This window comes from Nelumbo lutea, chromosome 1, assembly GCF_056320005.1.
Source record: "Nelumbo lutea isolate HS-2025 chromosome 1, American lotus-T2T, whole genome shotgun sequence".
Lineage (NCBI taxonomy): Eukaryota > Viridiplantae > Streptophyta > Magnoliopsida > Proteales > Nelumbonaceae > Nelumbo > Nelumbo lutea.
In genome coordinates this window covers 115,622,982-115,648,854 of record NC_142684.1, presented here as the reverse complement: position 1 = coordinate 115,648,854, position 25,873 = coordinate 115,622,982, and the positions used below count along the sequence as shown (strand labels likewise).

The 25,873-nt window shown below is 38.6% G+C and overlaps 2 protein-coding genes and 1 long non-coding RNA gene across 4 annotated transcripts; 2 read left to right on the top strand and 1 right to left on the bottom strand.

Annotated features, from left to right (window-relative positions):
- Positions 1 to 479: 479 nt before the first annotated feature.
- On the top strand, positions 480 to 7,066 carry LOC148876952 (BEL1-like homeodomain protein 2). 2 transcript variants are annotated; one of them, XM_088979095.1, is made up of 5 exons: positions 480 to 994; positions 1,222 to 2,642; positions 3,935 to 4,317; positions 4,961 to 5,021; positions 6,113 to 7,066. In XM_088979095.1, the coding sequence occupies exons 2-5, from the start codon at positions 1,296 to 1,298 to the stop codon at positions 6,740 to 6,742; spliced, it is 2,421 nt and encodes an 806-aa protein (XP_088835221.1). In that variant the 5' UTR covers positions 480 to 994; positions 1,222 to 1,295; the 3' UTR covers positions 6,743 to 7,066. The 2 variants fall into 2 exon arrangements, with proteins under 2 accessions (XP_088835221.1, XP_088835230.1); XM_088979104.1 differs by having other exon boundaries at positions 543 to 994; positions 1,217 to 2,642.
- Positions 7,067 to 9,787: 2,721 nt separating this feature from the next.
- LOC148876951 (uncharacterized) lies at positions 9,788 to 10,661 on the top strand. The gene is made up of 2 exons (XR_016110958.1): positions 9,788 to 10,054; positions 10,161 to 10,661. It is a non-coding gene; the product is annotated as an uncharacterized LOC148876951 (long non-coding RNA).
- A 9,566-nt stretch (positions 10,662 to 20,227) lies between these two features.
- Positions 20,228 to 24,818, bottom strand: 5PTASE11 (inositol polyphosphate 5-phosphatase 11). The gene is made up of 8 exons (XM_088965826.1): positions 24,564 to 24,818; positions 24,170 to 24,329; positions 23,856 to 23,986; positions 23,632 to 23,708; positions 23,419 to 23,550; positions 22,372 to 22,559; positions 20,775 to 20,912; positions 20,228 to 20,677 (listed from the first exon to the last, which is right to left on the bottom strand). The coding sequence occupies exons 1-8, from the start codon at positions 24,602 to 24,604 to the stop codon at positions 20,501 to 20,503; spliced, it is 1,044 nt and encodes a 347-aa protein (XP_088821952.1). The 5' UTR covers positions 24,605 to 24,818; the 3' UTR covers positions 20,228 to 20,500.
- Positions 24,819 to 25,873: the final 1,055 nt, after the last annotated feature.

Below are 25,873 nucleotides of genomic sequence, written 5' to 3'. Positions count from 1 at the left end.
TATGTTGATTTCTTCAATTTGTTGGTTTGATTACTTCTATTTTTTAGTTTCTTTATTTGCAGGAAAAAAAAAAAAACCCTGAAAGAATCTGTGCATCATAATAAAATGTCAAAAATGACCACGTCAGTTACCTTTTATTAATATCTTCGATTCTTCTCCCTTGTGGTCTTCGGTGGTTTGATTCGATTGACATCTTAGCTGTTATAGAACTTGCCCCTTTCCCAATTTAAATTTTGCTAGTAGGTTGGTTAGTGAGTGAGGGGCATCTACAAAAACGCAATTTGTGGATGGCAGTTTGGCCATTTCCATATGATGGATGTTTGATTTCTAATTAATTCCTTAACCCAAATTAAAGGTAATAATAAATTTGTGGATGGCAGTTTTGGCAAATTTTAAAGAGCAGTTGAGGTTGAGGGGCTTTATTTCAAAATTCTACTCACACAAATGCCCTCCTTTTGTTCACATCTACATGACTTAGGTGGGGAATTTTCAGTCATTTACCACTTCATTTCTGTCATCCTTAGATAAAGCCAGGGACCTTATTTTTTATTTTTTATTTTGGTGAATTGTCTTGGTTTATTTCTCTTTCTTCATCACTTTTTTCCCCTCTCCTCTTTGATATGTAATATATACATATACTGAAATAAATAATAAAATTTTAGTGTGTGATGATCAGGATTCAGGAAGTGGAAGAGGAAGAATATCGACCTTTTCTCTTCTCTTCTCTTCTCTTCTCTCTCTTTCTCTTCTGGTTCCGCGTTGTCTGAGAGAGATCAATTCCGAGTTTGGATTTATTTTATACTTCTTATTTTCGTGATTCTTTCTTTTTTCTTTTCAGAAGCCGGTTATAAACCACTAACTGCAAAGAAAAACAAAGGGGGGAAAAAGGAGGGAAAGAAAGAGAGCAGAATTCAGCAAGTATTCAATCCCACGGAAGGAAAGGAAAACGATGTCTGAGAGATTTGCATCGTTTCAATTCCTGCAACTCTAAGAGGTGAAATAAACAAACACTAAAAAATAGTGCCTGACTGCCTGTCTTTCTTCTTTCTGGTTCTTTTTTTTTTCTCCCCCCACCCCCCTCTCTCTACTATTACTACTACTACTACTACGACAACTACTCTTTAATTTAATCGTTGATTGCTTATATTTCATCTCCGTTCTCTCTGTGATTACACTTGTATCAACCTACTTATTCAAATCGATCTGTGGTAACAAGAGTAGCTAGCGGCGGCAACAAGAGAAAGCGGTACTGGTGGGCCGAAGAAGAAAGAGATGATGAAGAAGAACACACTGATATGGGAGTAGCAACACCACAGCCAGCGCCTCTCTTGTTTCACTTGAAGAATCACCTCCCAATTCTAGTTTCCAAGACTGCATCGGCCTCCCAAGACAAACCTAGTTGTGTAAATTCTATGTCCCAAAGCTTCCATCAGGGGATCTTTGGTTTCTCAAATGGCTTCGACAGATCGACGACGGCACAACAAGCGCAACACATCGCCCAGCAAAGCCGGAGGGATAAATTAAGGGTGCAAGGGTTCGAACCACCTTCGCCTTTAGTGGGCATAGAAGCGGAAGAGTCCGGGGGGCTGCCGGGTTATGAGACGGGCGGGATGTTGTCTGAGATGTTCAATTTCCAGCCGGATACCCCCGTGGCTGCGGAGCTCCTAGAAAATCAGATCGCGTCCAATTACCGACTGCCGCGACCACCGCCCACGGTGGCGGCATCGGCAGCGAATGAGTGGTACGGGAACAGACAAGGGATAGTGAGCGGGTTGGGTCACTGGGGAGATGCAAAGCACCCAAACAATAATAACCGTGACAGTCATGGAATAGGCGCTCAGCAGCATCAGATTTCAAGCATAAATGCGGACTCAGCAGCTGCCATGCAGCTTTTTCTTATGAACCCACAACCAAGGTCACCTTCTCCTCCTCCTCCTCCCCCATCGTCGTCTACTCCCCTTCATATGCTGCTTCCAAATCCAACTACTACAAGTACAAGCCATCTACAAGGATTTCACTCTTCGGGTTCAGGGGCTGCACCTGCAGCCGGAGTGGGCTTGGGTAGTAGCGCAATACATCCAGCTCAATTCACGTGGGTCCCAGGTAGCGGGGGAGGGGATAACACGGGCAAAATTGGGGGTATTGTGGAGAGTCAAGGGCTATCGTTGTCGTTGGCGTCGTCGTTGCAGCACTTGGAAGCGGCCAAGGCCGAGGAAATTAGGATGGGTGATGGTGGGATGTTCTATTACAGTAGTCATGGGGGAGGCGCTTCTTCGGCTGGTTCATACCCATGGAAGAATTTGGGGAGTCATCACCAACCGTTGCATTTACAAGGAGTGGGACAGAACCACCAGGTCCATGTTGGGTTCGGATCGTCCTTAGCGGCAGTGAATGTCTTGAGGCATTCCAAGTATGCCAAGGCTGCTCAAGAATTGTTGGAAGAGTTTTGCAGTGTCGGGAGGGGACAATTCAAGAATAACAGGCTTGGAAAGCATCATGGAACCAGCGCTAACCCTAATCACAGTAACAGTGCAGCTGGTGGTGGGTCTCCATCTTCTTCCAAGGAGCAACTTCCCTTATCAGCTACCGATAGGATTGATTACCAGAGGAGGAAGGTCAAGCTGATGTCCATGCTTGATGAGGCATGTAATCTCTCTCTCTCTCTCTCTCTCTCTCTCTCTCTCTCTCGTGCTGTGTGCCTGCTTTCATTTCTTTCTCTGATTCTCTCCTCTCCAAGCCTTTCTTTTCATTCAGTGTTCTCTCCCTCCGTGAGGCATGCATATCAGGCACGAACTATAAACACAGACCCGTCCCTTTTTTATCTTTTCTCCTGTCTGGAATTGATTTTTCAGACCACCGGAGAAAACAGAAATTCCGGCAAGTGTCTGGGATTTTTGAATTGTGGCTTCCAACGCTCCATGGAATAAGATGATTGAGTTTTAGAATTCTATGTTCTATTCTATTTTACTGATGAATTTGATTGATGGGTTGGGTGCTTCTGTACTTTGGACTTTTGTAATTGTAAGGAGAAAGAAAATGAAAGTTACTATTAAGGCGGATCTCTCCAATAAGAAAAGACATTCCTTGATTGGGAAGATCACCAATAGTCTATATAATACGTAGAAGTTGTTCAGAAGGCTTTTGCTCCAAGAGATCCATACCCATCATAGTAACTGCACAGAAAGCCATTGATTTCTTTCCCAGTTGACCTTAGACGATAAATTTTTTTCATCTTCTTTATTTTATTCCTCTTTAATTAGTATAAGAATACCCACCTATTGAAGATCGATAACAATCATTTTACTGTTTCAAGTTTTGATTCATCCATTCGTCAAGTCTATTTTTTGTCTTTCCATTAAGACAACAGCAAAGCTTCCGTTGCCCACTTTCTCCATTTTAAAATCTTGACTTCTTAAAGAAGAGAACCTCTCCTACCCTACATTGTCACCAACTTCTCTTTGTTCACTTACCCACGCACCTTTTATCAAAATTAAGATCAAATGCCATGACCCAAATTTTCTCTCTTCTTTCTTTTCCGAAAAAAAAAAATCTTTCTTTTCTTTGTGTTGTCCATGTACTACATGGTTATTAGCTAAAATATGCTTGTGAGTTGTGAATATATATACTTTTTCTTTTTTTTTTCTCCTTCCCCCCTTTTGCCTCATTATCAGCATCTTATTCTTCTTCACCCAGTTCTTAGGGACAAAGAACCCCCTTTCACCATCTCTTACAGGCTACTTGTAGAATCATGATTATTGATCTCTTCTCTTCCTGTAATTCCATCTTTTGGTAATTTAACCTTGGAACTCGAACAGCGGAACAAACAAAAGTACTGCGGCTTTTCTATTTTACTATTCACATTTTTGACAGGCCTCGTGCACAAGGGTTTGATGAATTGGATTGAATAATTCTTCTAATACTTGTCCGTTATCAGGTTGATAGAAGATACAACCATTACTGCGAGCAAATGCAAATGGTCGTAAACTCCTTTGACTCAGTTATGGGTTTTGGGGCGGCAACTCCTTACACAGCGCTTGCCCAGAAAGCAATGTCGCGTCATTTCCGATGTTTAAAGGATGCAATAGCAGCACAATTGAAACACATTTGTGAGCTACTGGGAGAGAAGGAAGCGGGGGCTTCAGGAATAACGAAAGGAGAGACTCCAAGACTTCGGTTGCTTGAACAAAGCCTCAGACAGCAAAGAGCCTTTCACCAGATGGGGATGATGGAGCAAGAAGCTTGGAGGCCTCAGAGGGGCTTGCCTGAACGCTCCGTCAACATTTTGAGATCTTGGCTTTTTGAGCATTTTCTTCACCCGTACGTTCTCTCTCTTGGTTGCATATTCATTTTCATATCTTCAACCAACAAAGATAAGCAGAAAGAAAAGACAACACTATTATTTATTACAAAATAATACTTTTATAATCCTTCACTCTCTGTGTCTCCCATAAATTATCGGATCTAATATATCTTGATCACCCTTTTCTGTTTTAGTGTTTAAGAAAACAGTAATGCAGTGTCCTTGTGTGTTGTCTCCACAGCAAAAAGCTGAAGAAAAGCTTCTTCCCATGCTCTTTTTGCATATTTTCTCTCTGAGACTTCACAGCTGAAAGCAGTCTCTCTCTCTCTTTATCTCTGACCTACCTGAAGTTAGTTATCAAATACATTGAAAAGAATTAACAAAATGAAAGCCCATCTCCCTCTCTTTTTCTCATATTGATATTGTTTTAATCAATCAATACTCATTAAAAAAAGCAATACATGTAATAGGATAATAAAGCAGAGATCAGTAGGAGCAGTTTTTCTTCTGATGCTGCTTGTTCTGTTCTCCTCTCTTAGATTTCCACGCCTTAACAGGGAAAGAATCGTTCTATCCCATCTACCGGTACATAAAGCTCGCGGTCTCTTTATACGGTTTGGGTAGGGACGCTGATGTCATTTTCTGGTCTTTTCTGTCCAGGTACCCAAGTGATGCAGATAAGCATTTGTTGGCGCGGCAGACTGGTTTATCGAGAAATCAGGTTCGTCCTATTCTCTCTCGAATCCCCCATAAAACAGAAAGATGAACAGAAGAGGAAACAATGAAAGAGTCTTCATTTTTTGGGTCTCCATTCAAAAACCAGCAAGAGAATAGAAATCCCAGAAGACGAACAGCAAGTTCAGTTTTATGTGCATGGTTTAGGGTTTCATTTTTCACCTGCATTAACTTTTTATTATAAGTTAAAGGCCATTTCCTCCTTTTTTCTCTTCCTTCCTTCCCGATAGAAATGGCAAAGGGGAAATAACTACTAAATTTACAGCAGAAACAAAGTACGGAAGAAATGGGACATGAGATACATTACAGTTTTGAATTTATTTTCTTTCTTCCTTTTAGCTAAACTTCTCAGTTTGGTTACAACGTACAACACGGACACCGTGTTAAGAGCCTTACAATAGTAAATGCACTGTGTATTTATGCCTGGTCTTCATATTCCAAACTTAACATCTCTCTCTATCTCTCTATCTATCTATTTCTTTCATCTTCTTGGTTAGAGAAGAGAACTATGCCAAGATTATGGACAACTTTAGTTTTGTATACTAGAATTTACTGGGTTACTTTTATTTCGAACTCTAACAGATCCATGTAACTTGAAAGGAACAGAAGAAATATACATTACTTCTTTTGCATTAAGAAACGGAGTAGAGAACCGATGTAGGTTAGGAAAATACATTGAAGCATAGGATAACTGCACCAAGCAAACAAAAAATAATAATAATAAAGGATATCAATTATATTTTTTGTATTCTTGTAATTTTATCATTTAACAGCCTTAACTGCAGCTTAATAGACACAATTAGTACTAACAATAATAGCATAGTGACAAAGAAGACTACAGTGCTTGCAGTAACGAGATTATGAAATGTGCATTAAATCAACCAATCAAATCAGTCAGAGAGAGATGTAGATATATGTCTGGGCTTGTTTCTTTGCTTATTTTTTTTTTCTTTTTCTCTGTGGAACGCAATGTCCACACAGATATTTAATATTTTATTGCTTCTATCCTTGTACAAGAGTCCAATCTAATCTTCCTACTTTTAACGTCTGTTTTATTTTTGTTTACGTTTCGAGCAGGTTTCGAACTGGTTCATTAATGCCAGGGTTCGATTGTGGAAACCCATGGTGGAAGAGATGTACCAACAAGAGGCCAAGGAAGAAGTAGAGGATAGAGATAAAGAAAGAAGCCAACAAGGCCAAAGTAGCGGCTCTGCACAAACACCAACGCCTACAACAGCAACAGCAGCAGCAGGTGCAGCAGCAGCTGCTGCAATAGCAACAACAACATCATCCCCAACAACTACAACAGCAGGCAAAAGATCCGAAATCAATGCCATCGACAACGACCCCTCACTCAACGCAATCAATAGACAATGCTTCTCGGAAAACCAAGCAAGCCAATCTACCCAAACCATGGCCACCACCATCACCTCACACAACGATATGTCACCTCTCGTACCCCAACGTTTTCCGGCGACCCATGAACCCAATACGCATCACCGGTTGGCTGTTGATGACACGCGTCGATACAATGGTGGCATAATTTCTGCGGACTACGGGACCACCACTGCCAATACCAAATTAGGGGCCACACTTGTAAGGTTTGGGACCACATCCGGCGACGTATCCCTCACACTGGGGCTTCAACACGCCGGAAACCTGCCAGAAAAGAGCCGGTTTTCCGTAAGAGACTTCGGGGGATGTTGAGATTTGAGGTTCCCATTCCTCACCCTCTCTGTCTCTCTTCTTTATGTTTTTTTTTTTTTTTTTTCCTATTCTGATTTTTCTCGTTGAGAATATATATATATATATATATGCATGAGAAGCGTAGCGTGAAATTAGCTGGCTAGTTGTCCAAGATTAGTCTTAAACTTAATTGTATAGTAGATTGTTTTGCGTTTGCCTCATTTTCTTTCTTTTGTAAATTTAAGGTTTTGTACCTTATTACTCCTACCTTGTTAGAAAACTTGATATTTAAAAAGGAAGGAAAAGGGAGCAATAACACGAATATGATTTAATTGCGCTTGTTTACTTTTTTTTTGCATGATTCGCAGGAGAAGTCTATGGAACAGCTATGTAACCCGTATGATTGCATATTAAAAACACCACTGAGACATAAGATAACACATTTTATGACATTCTCTTATCATGGCACATCCTACTAATAATGCAGAAAAACTGATCAATATATAACAGGTTCCAGCAAAAGGTTTGCTGCATGCTCTTAACACTGGTCTTGGACCTAACTGGGTGACACTGAAAACTGTTGCTTTTTACATAGTACTAAAAACACAATTAAATATCATGTTGAATATGTTCTGCTCAGTAAGTATTTTACTTGTCAGGTTCTATTTGATGAAATGGTTAGTGCAGTGACATTTTAGCTGATTTATTGGGTGGATGGTGAAACATTGTTGTTATCCATGTTATATATATTCCATCGGTTTTATATGGTTTTTAATTAACCTCATACACCAATCTCTCTAGTGTTGCTTCAAGTCTAAAACAATATTGAGAAAGCCGTGTCACTATCTTCCACCCAATTTTCTGCTTGAATTTGACAAAAAGAAAGAAAAAAATAAAATTGTAAGTTTGTGACCTACCAATAGAAGTGATACATTAAATTAAATTCTCTAAATGTAAAAAAAGTGTCCTACTTGTCAAACTTGTTTTACAACGTTTCAGTACAACTGTAGAAATAGAATTGGGTGCTTGGGTCTTCCTTGACTACATGGTTTTACTCAGATTTTATTTCAGGAAGAAATTAAATAATACTATTATTAACGCTATTTTTGTTTCGATGTACAAGGGGCTAAAAAATATTTGCTTTGAAATCATTTAGAATCTGTTTACCTTTAACGTTTATGAATACGGAGCCTAATTGAGTAGAAGGTAGATTTTCCTTTTTATTTATTTATTTTTTTTACGAAGAAAAAACAAGTGACAATGTGGTACAGGTATTGACCCATTCTTGACATGGTAGTTCTTTTTTATGCTGTTTGCTGAATGCCACACCACAGGAAAGAAGAAAGATTCACAGCCACCAGAGAGAAAAAGAGAGAGAGAAATATAACAATTTCTTAGGAATAGAACTTTGAACTTTCTTGTTCCTCCTTGGTATATCAGCAGTTGCATGCATAATTAGGTTTTTGAGGACCAGACATGTTGGAGAGTGAGCGTAAGCTAAGTAGGATGGAATGGGATTGTGAAATAATCCAAATTCCAAACTGGTTGTTTGGGTTTGCTTGTAACAATCTATAAGTAACAAATTAACAATACTGACGAGAAGAAACAAACAACAAAACCAACCAAAACGTCCTTCACCGCCATTTCACTGCGCTTAAACGCTTTAATAACGGGGGTGGAATTACTTTTCCTTGGTTTCCTCAACCTCTCTATGTGCACTCACAACAGCGAGTGGCCCAGTTGTAGGTGGCCGTGGTTCCCACTTCCCACCCCCCACCTATTTGTTGAGGAAAGTCATCCCCGAAGTATACTCATATACTGTATGTCCGGGTCCGGCCGTTCTACCAAATATATAGCAGCTGCTCCGCCTTCATTGCTTATTGCCGGCCGGAGACGGGAGATCTCCTACCCTCCCTTTTGAGTTCTGTCCGGGTTTCTCCTGGGGGGTTCCACTGGGTCAAAGAATGGCCCAAGATGAGAGAATGAACTCCATATATGTTAATTGAACTGAACGAGGTTTTCCGGTTGAAATTGAGAAATAGTTTAGAAAATAATCAAGAGAACCAAAAAGGTTTTTAGTTTCGTAGAGGCATTTAATTGTGTGGTAGACGAAATGAAGTTATACATCCTCAATTTCATTTACCATCGGTTAAATTTAAATCAACTTTGTAACGAATTGAATATTCTTCATTATTGATTTAATATGTATATATTATATTTTGTATCATTTATTTTATGAATGCAGAGAGGTGTAATTTAAAACAAATATCAGGCAGATAAAGTGAAGGATGAGAAGATTAAGAAGAGTGACAAGAGTTGTTATCAAAGATTGTTAAATGAGTACAGGTTCAGAACATTTTTTTTTTTTTGGGGTGGGGGAGGGGGGGTGGGGTAATCAAGGATTCAAGGCTCAAAACTCTACTGAGGAAGAATTAGGTTGTTGAATTAAAGAGTTTAAATACTATGCAAATTAACTTATTATGAAAAGTTGAAAACATGCAGGCAGTACTTATTAATAGAGCGATAAACATCGTGACACAGTAAAGAAGAAAAAGTGGGTAACTTGGCTCTATGACATGGGAATGAAAGCACTGAATCTGTTACTTACCGACAGAGAAAACTTCTTTTGTTGGTGGGAACTGGGAAGGAAGGCGCTTACCGGTTACGCAGTTGGTTAGCAATAAAGTGACTAGGTTTACAGAGCAAATCTGCAACACTTTCATGGAGGACTGGGTCTGGGTCGGACTCGGACACGCTGATATCAAAATGACAAAATGGTCATCATTGGCAAAATCTTGATTGATGGGACTGAAGTACTAGGAGGAGATGCTTTATGTAATCAAAAGACTCAAAATATACTATATACTAGCAGAAGAAAATTTTTACTCTTTTCTCCATAAAGTTGGAGCGTTTCCAGTGGAGATGATAGAAGAACCCCTTTAATTATTACTCAAGTATTTTATGGCCTATGTCCTTCCCATGAATTCCAATTCCAATCTGCTGATTGTTTAAACAAAACATACACCTACCTCATTAATTGTAGCTTTGTCTCTTCTAATTTCATATAGGTTGCTTAACCAGAGTCCGGATTCAGTGATCCTTCCGTTTACGGGGCGCGTGAACCCTCACACTATTCGGGGATTGTTATATCTTATTCCGTTAATGTTGTCAGCCCGGTTCAACCGGTTAGATAAAAACAAAATCCGACCTTATCTTTTCCCCTCATTCGTTTGAACTCTCTTTCCGCTGTTTCATTTTCGCCAGAGCCCTAGCTCAAGAGCAAGAGGGTGGAGTGCAGCGATTTCAACGTCTGATGAAGTGGATCAACCGGCGGTAAACATCCATTCTCCTCATTTTCCTTCCAAACCTGTTATTCCTCTCCGATATAATATTCTTCCTTTCTACAAACTACTGATGGCGATTTCTCTATTTCATTGAGCTCTAACGCCACGGAATCAACCAGAGACAAGTGTAAACCAGCAGTTGGGTTGGAGCGTTTATCGCCGGCTATCCGACATCACAAGCTTTGACCCAATTGCATCCTTGTTTGGATCAATTTACGTGATGGACAACCGCGCACAGCCACACCCAATATAAATTCAACCCTAATGGGGCTTGCTCAGGGGCTCTACGCCATGTCTTCACAACAGAACAAGTACTTCAGCCTTCTGATGACTCTCATCTATGTATTTGTCAGCTGACCAATCTTGAAATGAAGAGAGATACCAATCATCGGAGGCACGGGAGTTTTCCGGATTGCGTGTGGGTATTGCTTGGCAAAGACACACTCCACGGCAGTATTTGATGCAGTAATTAGATATAATGCGACCCTGATACATTAATTAATGGAGTTGTTATTTTTGTATTCACATTTTATTTGGATCGTCCGGCCTTCTATGAGATTTTCTATTGTGAATAAATAAAGAGTTTACTTTAATTACCCATGGAGTAATTTAGATGGTTTCTCTCTCTCTCTGAATCGGGAAAACAATAATATAGTTTCGATTTCCAACTGTGTGTTAAGTTGTTCTTGCAATTCAAGTTCAAAGTTCCAACATACAGATTGCACTGGGATAGGAGTGGAAGTCATGTGAGTTGTGAAGATGCCAGAATCAAATAACCCACATCTTGGGAAGAACAAGGTCCGATTTATGGGTCTTCACGTTGTCGTAGATTGATCAAAAGCTTGACATGTTCGGTCTATCTATCAAAACAAGTATTCCTATCCAATAATAGCTTGTTCTCTCCATTTTTTTTATCAAACCTTTTATCTTTGTGTTAAGGAAATACAGTTGAGACAAAAGTTATTAGATTTTCAATGTTAGAACTTATAACAATTAAGACTGACAAGTACAACCGGTTTACACTTGTTGCTGATTGATTTCACACGGTCGGAGCTCAGTGAAACAGAGAAATTTCCACTAATGGTGGTCTGTACTCTGTAGAAAAGAAGAATATCATATTTTGAAAGGAAAATGAAGAGGGTGGATGCTTACCGCAGGTTGATTCTTTTCTACAGTGGTGGTCTGTAGAAAAGAAGAATATCGCCGCTGGTGGCCTCTTGCTCTTGAGCTAGGGCTCGAGTGAAAATAAAACTAGGGAAAGAGATTTCAAATGAATGAGGAGGAAAGAAAGGGGCTCGGGTTTAGTTTTTACCGAACCGGTTGAACCGGACTGACAACCTTAACAGACTCATTACATCGATGGATAGCAATTCACACGCCCGTGAACCGAAGGGTCCACTGAATCCGAACTCGCCTAAGTAAGATCCGACCCAAAATGACTTCTCCTATTATGATATATATTTCAAACTCATAGACTGACCATGTGTCAAATTCAGATCAGCAGGGTACTTTCTAGCTAGCTAGACTGTTCGTGTGTTCAATGCCCTAGCTAGCTAGTACTAGATCTCCATTAGTTTTTTAACTTCGCCTTGCAATATTGGTAATTAATATATAGCATACATCCACTGAAATCTGATCCATGGAGAAAGCTTGAGTGGTTTACCGATTCATCTCAAGCCGACCAGTTCAGCTGGATTGGGCCAGATTGTGGTTGATTCTTTTTCCTTCTTTTTTGGTAATAATCAAGCTGATTCTCTGCTGGGTTTTAATTTCTTAATGAGAGAGGACTGATTTTTTATGGCCACCAAAAGGGTTTAAAGAGCCAAGGAGATACAAATTAGAAAGCTGATTATTGAAGGAGATTCTAAAGTGGTGATGAACTAATTAGAAAAGGATAACTCAAAGATACGAAAGTACATCAATGAAAAACGAAAATAAAGTGGCTGGCTAAGGATATTGAAATTCAGTACAAATGGGTTAAAAGAATTGCAAATTCATGGCAGATGGTTTAACGAGGCAAGGGGTTAATAGAAACTCTTTGTTTTGGGGTTTATTGTAATTGCATTTGCTGTTCATAAACTGTTTTAGGGAGTTAAGATTGTTTAGTTCCCTTGCTTTATAATTCTTTTTAAATTTAATGAATACATATAAAAAAGAATGTGGGATGACTAATTTGTAAGACAACAAATGCGCATATTGCTTTTGAAGGTTGTACTTGTAAGTAGTAACGTGATTAAAGCTGCAAGGCGCCAATGCAGTTTCGTGAAACCACACCCCTCTATTTGCTGCAACTTTTTCTAGTCCACTGATTTTAAAGATCAGTGGAATATTGGAGCGAGGAGGAGGAGAAATTAATTAATCTACTAAACAACGAGTTTATGAAACTGTTAGCTGCAGAATCCCCTACATAACATACACGAGAGATCCAAGAAAAGACGCTATAAAAAAACATCCAACCCCACCTCTCTGTCTGTCTGAAACTCTGAATTGCAATATTATTCAAAAAAAAAAAAAAAACTCGCTTACTAGGGTTCCTTTTTATTGTCTCAAAAGAGAAAAAGAGATGTACTTTTCTGTAGTTAGAATTTAGAAATGCTCACAGCGTAAATTAACAAAGTTTGATCTCATTTGTTTATGCGACACTAGAGACTTCAATATACAGAAAGGGTGGGGCCAATGAAAGGACACGGTAGAAGATAAAGTTGGACATACATGTCTTTTAATGCATACCACCTTGTCTCCATGGCCAACAAATGGACGACGCGAGTTGCGAGTTGCATATACAGAGACTCTTTTATTCGCCAGCATCCCTCCACCTTTTACTCAAGTGTAGAATTAGTTAATTCAATAAAAGGGGAACTAATGGGTCGGTTATTGGTTTATATTTGAACAAACTAATTTCAATTTGATCATATATAATTGCTTAAATTAGATGATGAAGTCACTAAGACTTTGTGAATTGCCTCTTTTGGGTCGATTCCCAAGTTGGATAGTAAAAATTAAATAAGGATTATACTTTTATCAACCAATCAAATTAATATCCCTAGCTTGTATGAAGATCTGAAAAATCAAATAGAAAATTACCAAGGCTTACTCCCTAAATACCGGATCAAGCAGGAAACCACCAATAACTTTTTCAAAATCCTTAGTCAATAACGGTGATTGAGTGATTTTTCAAGGTGATCCACATAAATCTTATGTCCCTATTCTCTACAATATGAGTGTTCATTATGACTCTGGATCCCTGTCCACAAGAATTCTGTTCCTACAAAACATTACCTCTGTGTATTGACAATATCTCCCATGCATATATATAACTAGCTGTAGGCGGAATCGTTGCGGATAAGAAATCCGGACTCGTTCATTACACAATTTAGTCTGCCGAACTGGGTATATTAAAATTGGCAGTTTGGTCTCATCTTGATTTAGAAACGGTTTTATTCGGTTTAGGATAATTTCAATTTTTGGTTTACAGTTTTGATTCAGTTTTCTAATTTATAAAATACGAGAGGTCTGTGCGATGCACGAGCTAAATTGGTTGTGGCCTTGTGGGTGAACTTAAACAACTTGATTTCAATAAATAAATAAATAAATAGCCCCATATTTAACTATTTTTAAAAATTCAAAAAAAAAAAAAAAACACAAAATTCGATAGGGTAAGAAACATCTAGGCTTTCTACATACCAATCTCCTTTACAACCCTTTTTAATCTTATATAATAATGCAATGGTGTTGCATGCGAGGTATATAATAATGTTTTGGTATTATTTAATCTAGTCTTACTAATCCGATTTTTTTTAGATTCTGCCCATCTTTAGACTCTTCTCAAAGCATACCAAATCTTCATAAAACATAATCATCATCTAATCCTTGTCCCAACTATACTCCTCACAATCCTACCTAGCTTATTAGTAGTTAAATATAAATTATGAAATACAAACAAACTCTTGATGAGGAAAAAAGTGTGATCAAAATAGTTTTTTAAATAGATCTTATTTTTTTAAGGAAAATCTTGAAAACTGATGAGGGCAGATTGGCCCTCCATTGACATCATGACACATGGCATCTCAGAACAAATAGATGACACCTCAAAACCACATAGATGACAGCTTTCCTTAGCCAAAATGATAGAGTCCCAACTGGCGACCTGGCGACTTGCCTCCGTCGACGACTTGACAACCTACCTCTGCCGCCGACCTGGTGACCTGCCTCTACCACCGTCGACTTGACAACCTACCTCTGCCGCCGACCTGGTGACCTGCCTCTACCACCGTCGACTTGACGACCTACCTCTGCCGTCGACCTGGCGACCTGCCTCCACCGCTGACCTGGCGACCTACCTCCACCGCTGACCTGGCGACCTGCCTCCTCCACCAACCTGGTGGAAACCTATCTGGCAACCTCGTCCACAACTCAGGGTGCCTAGCAGCACCTCGTCCAGGGTTAACCTGTGGTACCTCGTCAGTACCGGCCGAAGCAACCTTGACATGAGGAGTAACCTCCCTCGAGGGCTTGTCGACTTGATTAAGGTCTAGGTGGCGACCTGCGAGATGTGCTTGCTGACAAATTTTGCATGGATCCCATCACTCTCGGGTCTCTTGGAAGTCAACTCTCACACCCAGTAAGGTGTAAAAATTGGCCTACGTGCACGACTACCTCTGAGGACTTCGGAGCAGTTAGGCACGTCTTGCTGGAGATCCCAGACGCGTTGTGTGATGCCCATGCCAAACAATGCCTATATAAAGGTCTTACCTCCAACCTCAGAAGGGACATGCACAATTTAGTTCTCAAAGCTCTTTAGCTCTCAAAAAATCTCCGCATTCACTGACTTAAGCATTGGAGTGGCCACCCCGGGAAGGAAACCCAAGCACTCTAACACTGTTTCCTTGCAGGTCACATCAGAACAACCTCTCTAGCTCGTCACCATTCATCCAAGCATTAGAGTCACCTCTCCAGCTCATCACCATTCAGTTAAGCATCAGAGCCACCTCTCCAGCTCGTCACCATACAGCCAAGCATCAGAGTCACCTCTCTAGCTCATCACCATTCAGTTAGGCAACTGAGTCACCTCTCCAGCTCGTCACCATTCAGTTAGGCAACTGAGTCACCTCTCCAGCTCGTTACCATTCAATTAGGCATCAAAGTCACATCTCCAGCTCATCACCATTCAGTTAGACAACAGAGCCACCTATCCAACTCGTCATCATTCAGCTAGGCATCCAAGCCACCTTCCAGGTAGGAACGATTCAGCTAGGCGTCCAAGGCACATTCCAGGTAGGGATTATTCAGCTAGGCATCTGAATCACCAGCTAGCCGGGAGCTGCCAAAACGCCCATCATCATAGTTACTGATATAAATAGTCAAAATATAGGGAAGAACTTATAATTATAGTTTCTAGACAAACTCCTCTTTGACAATGTTTGCACATGAGCTTCATTAGTTAAATAGATCTGGTGAAATAATTTTCCCTAGAAAACACCCTTTTTTTCTCCACTTAAGGAGAGAATGCTACCATGAACCCTTGAACACACTTAACCCAATTCGGATTACGTAGGCATAACGTTGTAAGCACATTCAATGATGATCTAATACGGTATTCGGACCAACTAGATAAATATTTACAAAATTGGTTTTCAAATACCCATCTTAGTACGTATGGGGGGATGGTGATGCATAAGGAAGCTAATAAGTCCTATGCAAATTGGGACCGCTATAAAACATGTAAGAAGCAGTGATGACACCACCAACCCAACTTGGTAAATATTTATCGAGATAGAATCATTGCGGAATTTCTTTTTGTATTCATAATTACCAAGTTGGTGTTACAACGAGATTTTCGAATTTGTATTCAATTAGAACTTTTTTTAAAAGATTTAGTAGGATTATAATAAGGAGTTTCATTAGATTAAGAAACTTCTTTGTATGAGGCATAAGGGTGTAAAGAAGTCTATATCAAGAATAGATAGGGGAGTTTTTTGTTGATTTTCCCTGAAGTATTCAACGAAGAGTTGTTCTTCTTGTTTATTTTGGCTTTGGTCCTCTTCAAAGCTTCTCTGAATGTGATTTATTTTTTGAACTACACCATTTGGTATTAGAACACAAGTTTGATCATTCTTTGGATTATAGCTCCTAAGAAGAAACTAGTGGCTCACACCATGGACCAAGAACTCAACAACAAAACACAAAAAGATGTGGTAGAGTTGAGAAGACAAATCGATGCACTTTCTCAAGAGTTGAGATCACTACATTCTCATTCCAAAATAGGGAACAACAGCTCCGATGCAAGTGCCTCCACTTGTTCCTTTTCATCATCAAGGCAAGCATCTAGATCGACTGCAATTGCGGGTGGGGACCAGAAACAATGGAAAATGGGTTTCAATATTGAGATCCCAAAATTTATAGTGGTTTCTCTACTCAACAAGCAACCAAAGTGGTTGTAGTTATGAGTAGTGAATAGAAGCAATGGGAAACAGATCTCAAGTTTGAGTTCTCTAAGTTTCATGGAGGTATAGCCCTAAATAAATTCATGAAATAGAGTTTCATGGAGGAGTTATCAAGTTTAGAGTTTAAAGGTAAAATCAAATCTTATGACTTTATTGATTGCTTTGATATTATTGAGGATTGCAACGAAAATGTGTGGTCATTCTCTTCAACAATATCTATTGAAAAGAAACTTGTTGATTGGAACAAACCTCCAATCTTTGATGAAAAGTCAATTGCTAAGGAGGAATCTTCCATCATTCATAGTGAATTTCAAAATGATGGGGACAATATCGATCATCTTGGGGGTTATGATCACATTGTTTTCATGCATGTCTATGAAGATCCTAATTGGCAAACAATTTTGCAATGTTAAGAATAGTTATTAAAAAAAATACATCTTATGTGAAATGCAAAGTATATATTTCAAAATATAAAATATATGGTGAAAATATTTCAATTCGTATTGGAGTTTTACATCACCAATTATCTATTAGAGGGTTAGAAATGAAGAAACATAGCAAAAGTGCAACGATATATTCTAGCAGTCTCTCAGATGGTAACTGAATCCAATGTCGGATTCTCTCCAACTCGGGGAGGATGATACAATATGGGATTTGGACAAACTGAATAAATATTTACAAAGTTGATTTTCTAAGACCCATCTTAGGGAGGAAGATGATGCAAAATGATGCTAATAAGTTCTATACAAGTTGGAACCACTACAAGACACATAAAAAGTAGGGATGGCACCACCGAACCAACTTAGTAAATATTTAATGAGATAGCATCATCACAGAATTTCTATCTTAGTTCGTGTTTATCAAGCTGACGTCAATTTCTATTTTAATTCGTAATTACCAAGTTAGCGTTACAGTGAGATTTTTGAATTTGTATTAAATTAGAATTTTTTTAAGAGATTTAGTTGGATTATAATAAGGAGTGCTTTATTAAATTAAGAAACTTCTTTGTACGAGGCATAAGGGTGTAAAGAATTTTATATAAAGAGTAGATAGGGGAGTTTTTTTTGTTGATTTTCTCTTAAGTATTCAGTGAAAAGTTGTTCTTCCTATTTATTTTGGGTTTGATTCTTTTCTTTGAAGCTTCTCTGAACATGATTTATTTTCCCAACTACACCAAACGAGCACTTAGAAAATCACCTGGAATAAACCCATTTCTTGTTGCCCCAAAAAAATAATGTAATTGAATTGGTTTTAAGTTGTTGAAAAGTTGATCACTCCAATGTTTTATTGTGTATCAAAAAATCAATGGCCAATGCTTCAGTTTTAGGTGTTGAACCAAAGCTATAATATGCAAGAAAAAATACAATAAATCTATTTCATTTCTAGTGGAAACCCAAACAGGTTACCAAGGGATGAGTAGGATGCAATCTTCCCAAAGTGCTAGGAGGTTTATTGGGTAAATTAATGCTGCAGGAACAAGATTTTTGCCATGCAAAAATTTGGGTATTGAATTCTGTCATCTGTTGTAGAGGAAGAATTTACATTGAATGGCATACGCTCACGGGATCCCCAAAAAATTAACAGATGCTGAAGCCAGACCTATCCTAGTTGCACCAGTGTCAGTCTTATCAAATGAATCAATGACAAGCGAAGGACAATCCTGAGTTCTCTTCTCAGATGCATCTCATAACGACCCAATGAAAACTACCAGCAGACAATCCTGGGTATCGGACTGGCTCTTGGGGTTCCACTTGATATTGCTTTTCTAGGGTTCTAGCATGTTTTTCGTGGACTGCACCATTTCTGTAGTACGTACGTTGAGACTGCAACTAGCAAAGCTGCTTACTAGCAATCCTATTCTTATCCCTATAGAAGAAGATAGTGATGGTAAACATCGAGTTTAATCACCTCTTGAAAACTTCAATCCTAGCTTTTCATGAAGGGACCCGTGAAACGACACTAAAAGACAAAGTGGAACATGTCTTTTCTTGGGTCCCATCTTATCTGTGTTGAGCGAATAAACCCAAGAATAGCTCTTTTACCAGCGAGTTATAATAACTGGGGCCGACTGATAACGGCTGAACTGGGTGACTGAATAATTTTTTATTTGCACCTAAAGACAAAGAATTATTAAGTCATTCAGTTTAACTTCAGCTATTATCAAACAATACGCCCTTAATCTAATCTAGTACAGAGTAAAAGGAAATCAAGAGATTGGCAATGCTACATTACCAATGCTTTCAGAAACTATGGCAATATAAAGGCAGTCTCTCCCACAACAGAGGGAAGGGAGTTACATTAATTTGAATGAGGAAAGCCCAACTGTTTAATTTAATCTTTATGAGTTCCATGGAACGACCTTGGTATCTCATCAGCGACCTCCAGTGGTGATCCCAGAGATTTTCTTCCCTCCTTTGCATGGCAACATTTTATCTCAATTAAATAATATATAATGAGCTCCATGGAATGGACCATATATATGGTTTCTCAAACAATGGAGCGTACGTAATTAATTCTCCCTAGTTCATCTACTGGATTTGTCGGAGGGGATATGATCACTCGGGTATCAATATTTGTGACCGACCATTAATAAAATTCTTCAACAAAGATCGATCCAGTGCTTAAAACATGGCTTTGGTCCTAAGTCTCCATTTATTGGTTACGTAAATAGGAATTGCAGAGAAGAGAAATGATTCTTTCTAATCTTAGCTTCATGATATGAGTGTTTCCTGAAAATGGATGGCCATGCCTTTTGATTCAGATCTTCATGACATCTGCATGTGTCTCAACCATCTAAGTATATATACTTTCCAGATTACACCAAAATACCAGCAATCAAGGCAAAAAATAAAAAATAAAAACTCTAATTCTCTACTCTCATTAATTGTAGGTGTTCACATGGCATAACTGTAAAGTCTCTGATCGCTTAGAGTAATCATTTATTGAATATTGCCACTTTGAAAGTTGGCCTTTCGATTGAGGACAACCTTCAATGGATAGAAAACGCATGTGTCGTTCTCTTCCTACAGCTATGCAGCTCAGGAACTGCTTAAATGGATCCCAGCAGGCAGCAGCGCTGAGGGAAATCCTTTGATAGTCAGTTTAAAGCAGCAGTCTTTTATCTCTGTATAAACTTCATCTGGTTGTGTAGTCAATTGCACTTGCCTGTACGGTTGTTAGAGGAGATCCAGTGATTTTTTTTTTTAATTTTTTTTGGTAAAAGAGCTCCAGTGATAGATGTGAACGAAAGCCTTCAAAATTAACTTTATTCTTTGCAATGGCCATGCATCCTTGGAAGTTGGAAAAGCAATATTTCAGATATCCATCGGTAAATTAGATGCATGCTTTGATCATGAAGGTCGCTGCTTCCCTGGTTCTAAGATTGTCTCCTCTTGTCTTAAAAGTTGTCCATTTGATTTTCCTACTTGTCCGTTGCCATTTCTCCTCTCATTTTACCACCCCAGGAGCCACCAAGTCCAGGTGGTTTAAAATTTTAAATAAATCTCTTGGTATTGGTTTGATAATGGTGATGATTAATTAGTTGTCATAATCTCCATTAACTGTTATTTATCGTACCATTCAAGAATTGCACACTGAACTCAACCTCTCAGACTCTTCTTAATCCCAACTTCTCAAGAAATTGTATAATTCTGATAATGTTCTGTCATTTTGTTCTCAAATAGAATACCAAATAAATTCTGATAATAAATTAAGGAACTAATTCAATGATATAAGGAACTTTACATGGGTAACGAAGCCTTTCTTTTTTGGTGTACATTTGATAATCATCAGATAAGCAAATTACAGGGGGTTGGGGGGAACACAAATAGACTATTTACAATAAAAATAAGTTCAGTAACCAAGAGTCAGCTCGATTGGACAGAGCATCAAGGAAAATTTTTTGTCCTTGCTTCCTGTGGTACAATGGATCATATATGGAGAGAGAGAGAGAGAAGACATATTCATCTCTTCGTCAGCAGTTAGAGAACCGGTTAGCTAGGGGTAGATTGTTCTAGTTTTTGAACCTTTAAACAGAGATGAGCTTTCACTGGTTTATGATCTGAACTATGGATGTTGTCCATTGACTCATAAGAGTGTAAAGATGCATCGACGTTTCCAAACTCCTCTATCTTGAACAAGATCCTATCAGTCCAAGAAGGTACTCGTACCTGAGAAAAAAGAAAACTTACAATAACTCAAAAGGGAATTTACATTAAAAAAAAAGTGAAGAGTATATAAGAATCTTGAAGAACATGATATTGATACCTTGTAACTTGTATCATAGTTGTTAGTTCCGATATTATATTTATAAGTTGGCTTGAATGCCAGGGTCCCCTCGCTGTATCCATTGAATATTTGTCCCCTTTCAGCCTCTTGTAGCAGTTGATCTTTGCTAGTAAGCATCTGTATTTGTTACAGAAAAATGCAACAATAGTCTCATCAATTAATTTTCAATATAAAATCAATGTTTGTAAAATTAGTAACCGAGATTAATGTAGAGCACATTACAAATGGTTGCACTGATGTAGAAACTATCCTGTATTTATGTATTTATGTATTTATGGACAGATTTTGTGGCATGAGGTCTCCGCCGCCTATGAGTAGGTAGGATAAATTTTGTACAGAAGAAAAGAGATAACATAAACACAGTTTCAACTGTTCATATCTGCTCAAAACTAAAATGTTTTAACAAGATTTAATTTTTTTCTCTATTGTTGTTATTGGATTTAAACTTGAATGGTTTCAAATGAATCTAACTGTTATCTTTCACCATTTTACTATAATGGCTGCATGGAATACATGTTTTTTTTTTTTTTTTCTTGTTGGAATAAATGTCTAGCGGCAGAGTTTTTATTTATCAGGATGGAGGTTTGCAATGGTTGCATCCTCCAAAATAGCAGTAACAACACAAGCATGAGATTAAGTAAACCAGGATTGATTTAGAGACATTGTTTCTGCTTCTCTTGCTAGAGGATGAGTTACACGAGTAGTAATTTTGGAGAGTATTTTGCATCCTCCAAAATAGCAGTAACAACACAAGCATGAGATTAAGTTTTGGAGGTTTCTGTTGTCACCTGAACTGGCCAGTGACATAGGTTCAACTACTGTGACTTGGGGGTTGAATCCTAATTGGCAAGTATAATACATGATATCTTTCTATTATGGAGTATATGTTAATTGAAATTCTTTGAGATATCCAGACAATATGTCTTATGGGTTATTAAAAGCCATAGGTTATATCTCATAGACCTTTCAATTACTTCTCAAAACGAGTCTTTTCTGGGTCAATCAGAACAGCCAAACCTCTATGCAATATGAAGTGTGATTATTACCAAGTGGGTTTGTCTAAGAATCACTAATGGTGGTAGATTTTAGAGTTTTCATTGTATTTTTTTTCCTATTGGATTCTGTAAAAGTTATATGAAAGATGATATGTAACACAAGTTACAAGTGCATTATTTTCCTCTTATATGTAAAGCCATATTGAGGGATGAGTTTTGGGAGAACAGAAGAGAATGGGTTCCTGATAAGTCTTCATTGTTGTTTAACTCAATCTGTATCCATAAGATGCTCTTTCTGGACCTAAACTGAACACAAAGTGAGAGGGTTTTGGTGTCCCAAATGGAGGTCTAAATTTTCCCGCCAAGTACACCGGCAATAGCATTTAGGTTGGCTACAAGAAAGAGGAGGAATAACTAAAGCGTCCTTTTACCAATACTCAATATAAATTTGTCATAACATATCAGAATGTGTCTATATGGTAAATATTATCTGCCGTTAGTTTGGACTTCGTATTTAAAACTAGAAAAACATGCCAATTGATCCATTAACAATAAAGAAAAAGTATGGCATATGAACTTACACCATGAAGATTCTTTTTTATCAATCCTTTTGCTGGAAGCATGTCAATCCCATGTATTCTGTAGTTGAGATCCCCCAGCCACACTGTAATGTGAGATGGTCTTGCATAAGGATTCTGATTCTTGGAGAAGAGGGAGTGTGATATGTGCCTGAACTGAGAATTCCTCACCTCCACATTATGTGCATGAGCTGCATACACATACAATACATGGTGTCACTGCAACAAAAATGCTACTTAAAAGGAAAATTTTCCATACAATTGAAGACTCTGGTGCTTAATGCATGGCATCACATCTCAGTGTTCCTACATGTTAGAGGGACTGAATCCTAGTTCAAAAATCACAATCACCAAAAGAAAAGGGGGGTACTGATGGTCTATGTCAATAATTAAGTGCATTGATTGAGTGTTTAGGATGCACTGATGAAGACAGGAGAGGAATCAACAGTCCTCTGGCTGTAGTGTGTTGATTGGACTGTTAGCATGGTCTGTAGGATATACAGAGCAATAAGGGCTACAATATGGGCCAGACCAAAGGCAATCTCAATCTCAGCACTTCCTAATCATGGTTTCGGGCTGGCTCCATTGCAACATTACAATATATAAACATTGCAGAGTTTACAGCAGTGGCACTTCCTACTACTAGCATTTGGGCTTATATTGGACAAACAAACACATGCAGGTGGAAATGGTGAAAGAGAATTTTGCCAAAGAAAATGTATGGGCCGGATACACAAGGTGGAGATGGTGAAAGAGAATTCACATATGGGGCCATTAATGAAGAAAGCGAGGTAGTTTCTGGTAGTTTGATTCATTTGAAGCAGACCCAGTTCAGGGCAGATATATACCAGCAACTTTGTAAAACATCCGTTGGACTGGCTTGGGACTTTGTCGCCATCATTGCTCGAGCACAAATTGGGCCAAGTGCCAAAATTTTGCTGGCCGTCGCTATTGACGGCCCTATTAAGTAAGCCATAATTCATTAACTATGTTCTAATTTGTTCAAACAACAACAGAACTCAATGAAGGGAAATACAAATTAAAGCAGACCTGAAAGATGGCAGGATATGAAAACCATGCGGATTCCTTTGTAGCTCAAACTGACTGCCACTGCCCCCTTCTTTCGCCTGATCAATCCTCCAAATCCCCCAAGAGCATGCTTATCAACCTTTATGCCTACATCTTGAAACAAAAACAAAAGAAACAAATGTAAGTCTCAAGATTTGGATCAAAATGGACGGAGATTGTGGAAACGCAACTCACCATTGATGAAGTGCTCGGAATTCTTAGGCCCAAACACAAATAGTTGCAGAGATTGCATAATGGCTTTTCCTAGAATACTTTATGGTTTCATGAGATAATAACAATTAACAACAGTTAGTAACAGTAGGGACAAGAACCAAACAATATTATATATAGCCTAATCAACCTGACGAAGTTGAGAGAGATCTGCGAGGAAACAAGTATATAAAGGTGGTCTGGTATACCTGTGTGTTTCAGCCAAAGTTTCTTGCAGTAATTGAGCAACATTGCATCGTGGTACTTCTTGCAGGCCAACCACAAGAAGATCAAACTTCCTGTTATCACCCACGAGCTCTGCTAAATCCTCGTCGGAGACCTTCGTCACACAAGAACATCAAAATAAGCACCACCAATTCTCACTAGCTAAGAGCAGATAGTACTACTGTCTTTTCTTCTTTAAGCAAATTAAGAGAAAAAAAAAAAGGAAAAGTGATGAAATAAAAACTAGCTGAAATAATTCTTGCTTATTCGTCTCTGAAGACATGAAATCTATTTGCACCTTCCCGTTCATGTTCCAAGTCACTATGCTCATGCAAAGAACTGAATTACCCGAGAAGTCGCAAAGCTGCTCTACCCCAACTGTCTTTATTCCTCCATGCGTTGCAACTTGGGTGGTGTCCATGGCCTCGTCTACTCTTTCCTTCACCACGGAACGTCCTCTGCACAGTCAAAAGAACCTTCATACTATCACCTCCATGATTCTACTACTAATTATAGAAGCAACATAATTAGTGGTTGATACCGTTGGTCAGTGCATTCTGCATTTTAATTAAGTTTTCAACAACTGATTATTTGTATTAATAAAATAACTAGAGATGGAAGAGGAGGATTAAATAAACAAACAAAACCCATTTAAAAATTAGAAAAAGAAAGAAGAAATTGATTAAAAATACCTTCTACCACCATCACCAACAACAGTGCTCAAGTTTCCCATTTTGCTATCGATCTTATTATTGTTTATCTTGTTTACGATATCAGCAGCTCCTTTATCTGTCTAAACGGAAACCGACTAATGTCAGGGGAAGACTAGACCAATCTCTTTAAGCTTACAAGGAAACCAAAGCAGACTTGAGAATGATTTAAATTAACGTGTATCTTTTGACGGGTGTCACCAATGGCTGCGCTTTGAAATCTTTTTGGTTGCCCTCGTCTCCCTCCTTTTGGGTGTTACGTGTAGGATTAAAACCGTGGCCAACAGCGCTCTGACGTGCAACCCTTTTGAACAGTCGTCAAACTTCCACGTGTCAACTGCTACAAATCCGGCGACTGTAACCATAAAAGAGTCAAAATGCCACGTCAGGAGTGGGGAAACTTGTGCATTTTGGCGGTGAAGCAACCCCAAGGAAAAGTCAACCCACAAAAGAGGCCTATTTCTAACTTCTGTTAGTGTTAGGTTTGAGCATTGACACGGGACAAAAGGATTTTGGATCGATGTTGAAAATTACCACCTCATCCATAACCATTAACTTCGCCATCGACTCCATGGATGGATGACTTGCTTTACGAGGCTTGATGAATATGAGTGAGATAGAAAGAGAAAGAGGTGCATTGTCTTAGATACAAGTAGTTCGCTCAAATATGCAATTACTAGAATTTGTTAACTTTTAATTTTGATTTGAGTCAGGCTTCAGAAGTTGAGTGAAAATCTTATTTATCCCAGTACAGCTCGTTTGTCTCAGAAACACTTTCGGATGAAATCCGATCCACTGATACTTTCATGTAGTTTAGGTAGGTGTAGGTCGATAGTAGGCAGATTATCTTGCGTGGTTTGATTCGATACTGACGTACTGTCTAAGAGTATGGAGGAGAAGACAGATATCGCAAGCCTCCCCGGATCATCGATCCCACCAGCGTTTTCTCATAACTTGTTCACATCAAATTGTTCATGGCAACTCGCGAGGTCAATCCTCAATTTCATGTTCTCAAGGCAAAGCAGACTCCGTCGTCTCTGTCTTGATTTCATTCACACTTCATGTTTACACTAGAAGAAAGAAAGGCTTCGGGCCGGCTTGTGATTGTAAAGGAAGATTTCTAAGAGTTCTTAATCAAGTGTCATAATCTCTAACAAAAATTTTCTTGATAAGACCTTTTCAGTGGGGACCCAATTGATGTTTCACTTCCAACAATGTGATATGTTTGTCCCGCCTTCCTTACATTACATCAATCCTTTGTCTTTTTATTTATTTATTTATTTATTTTGAAC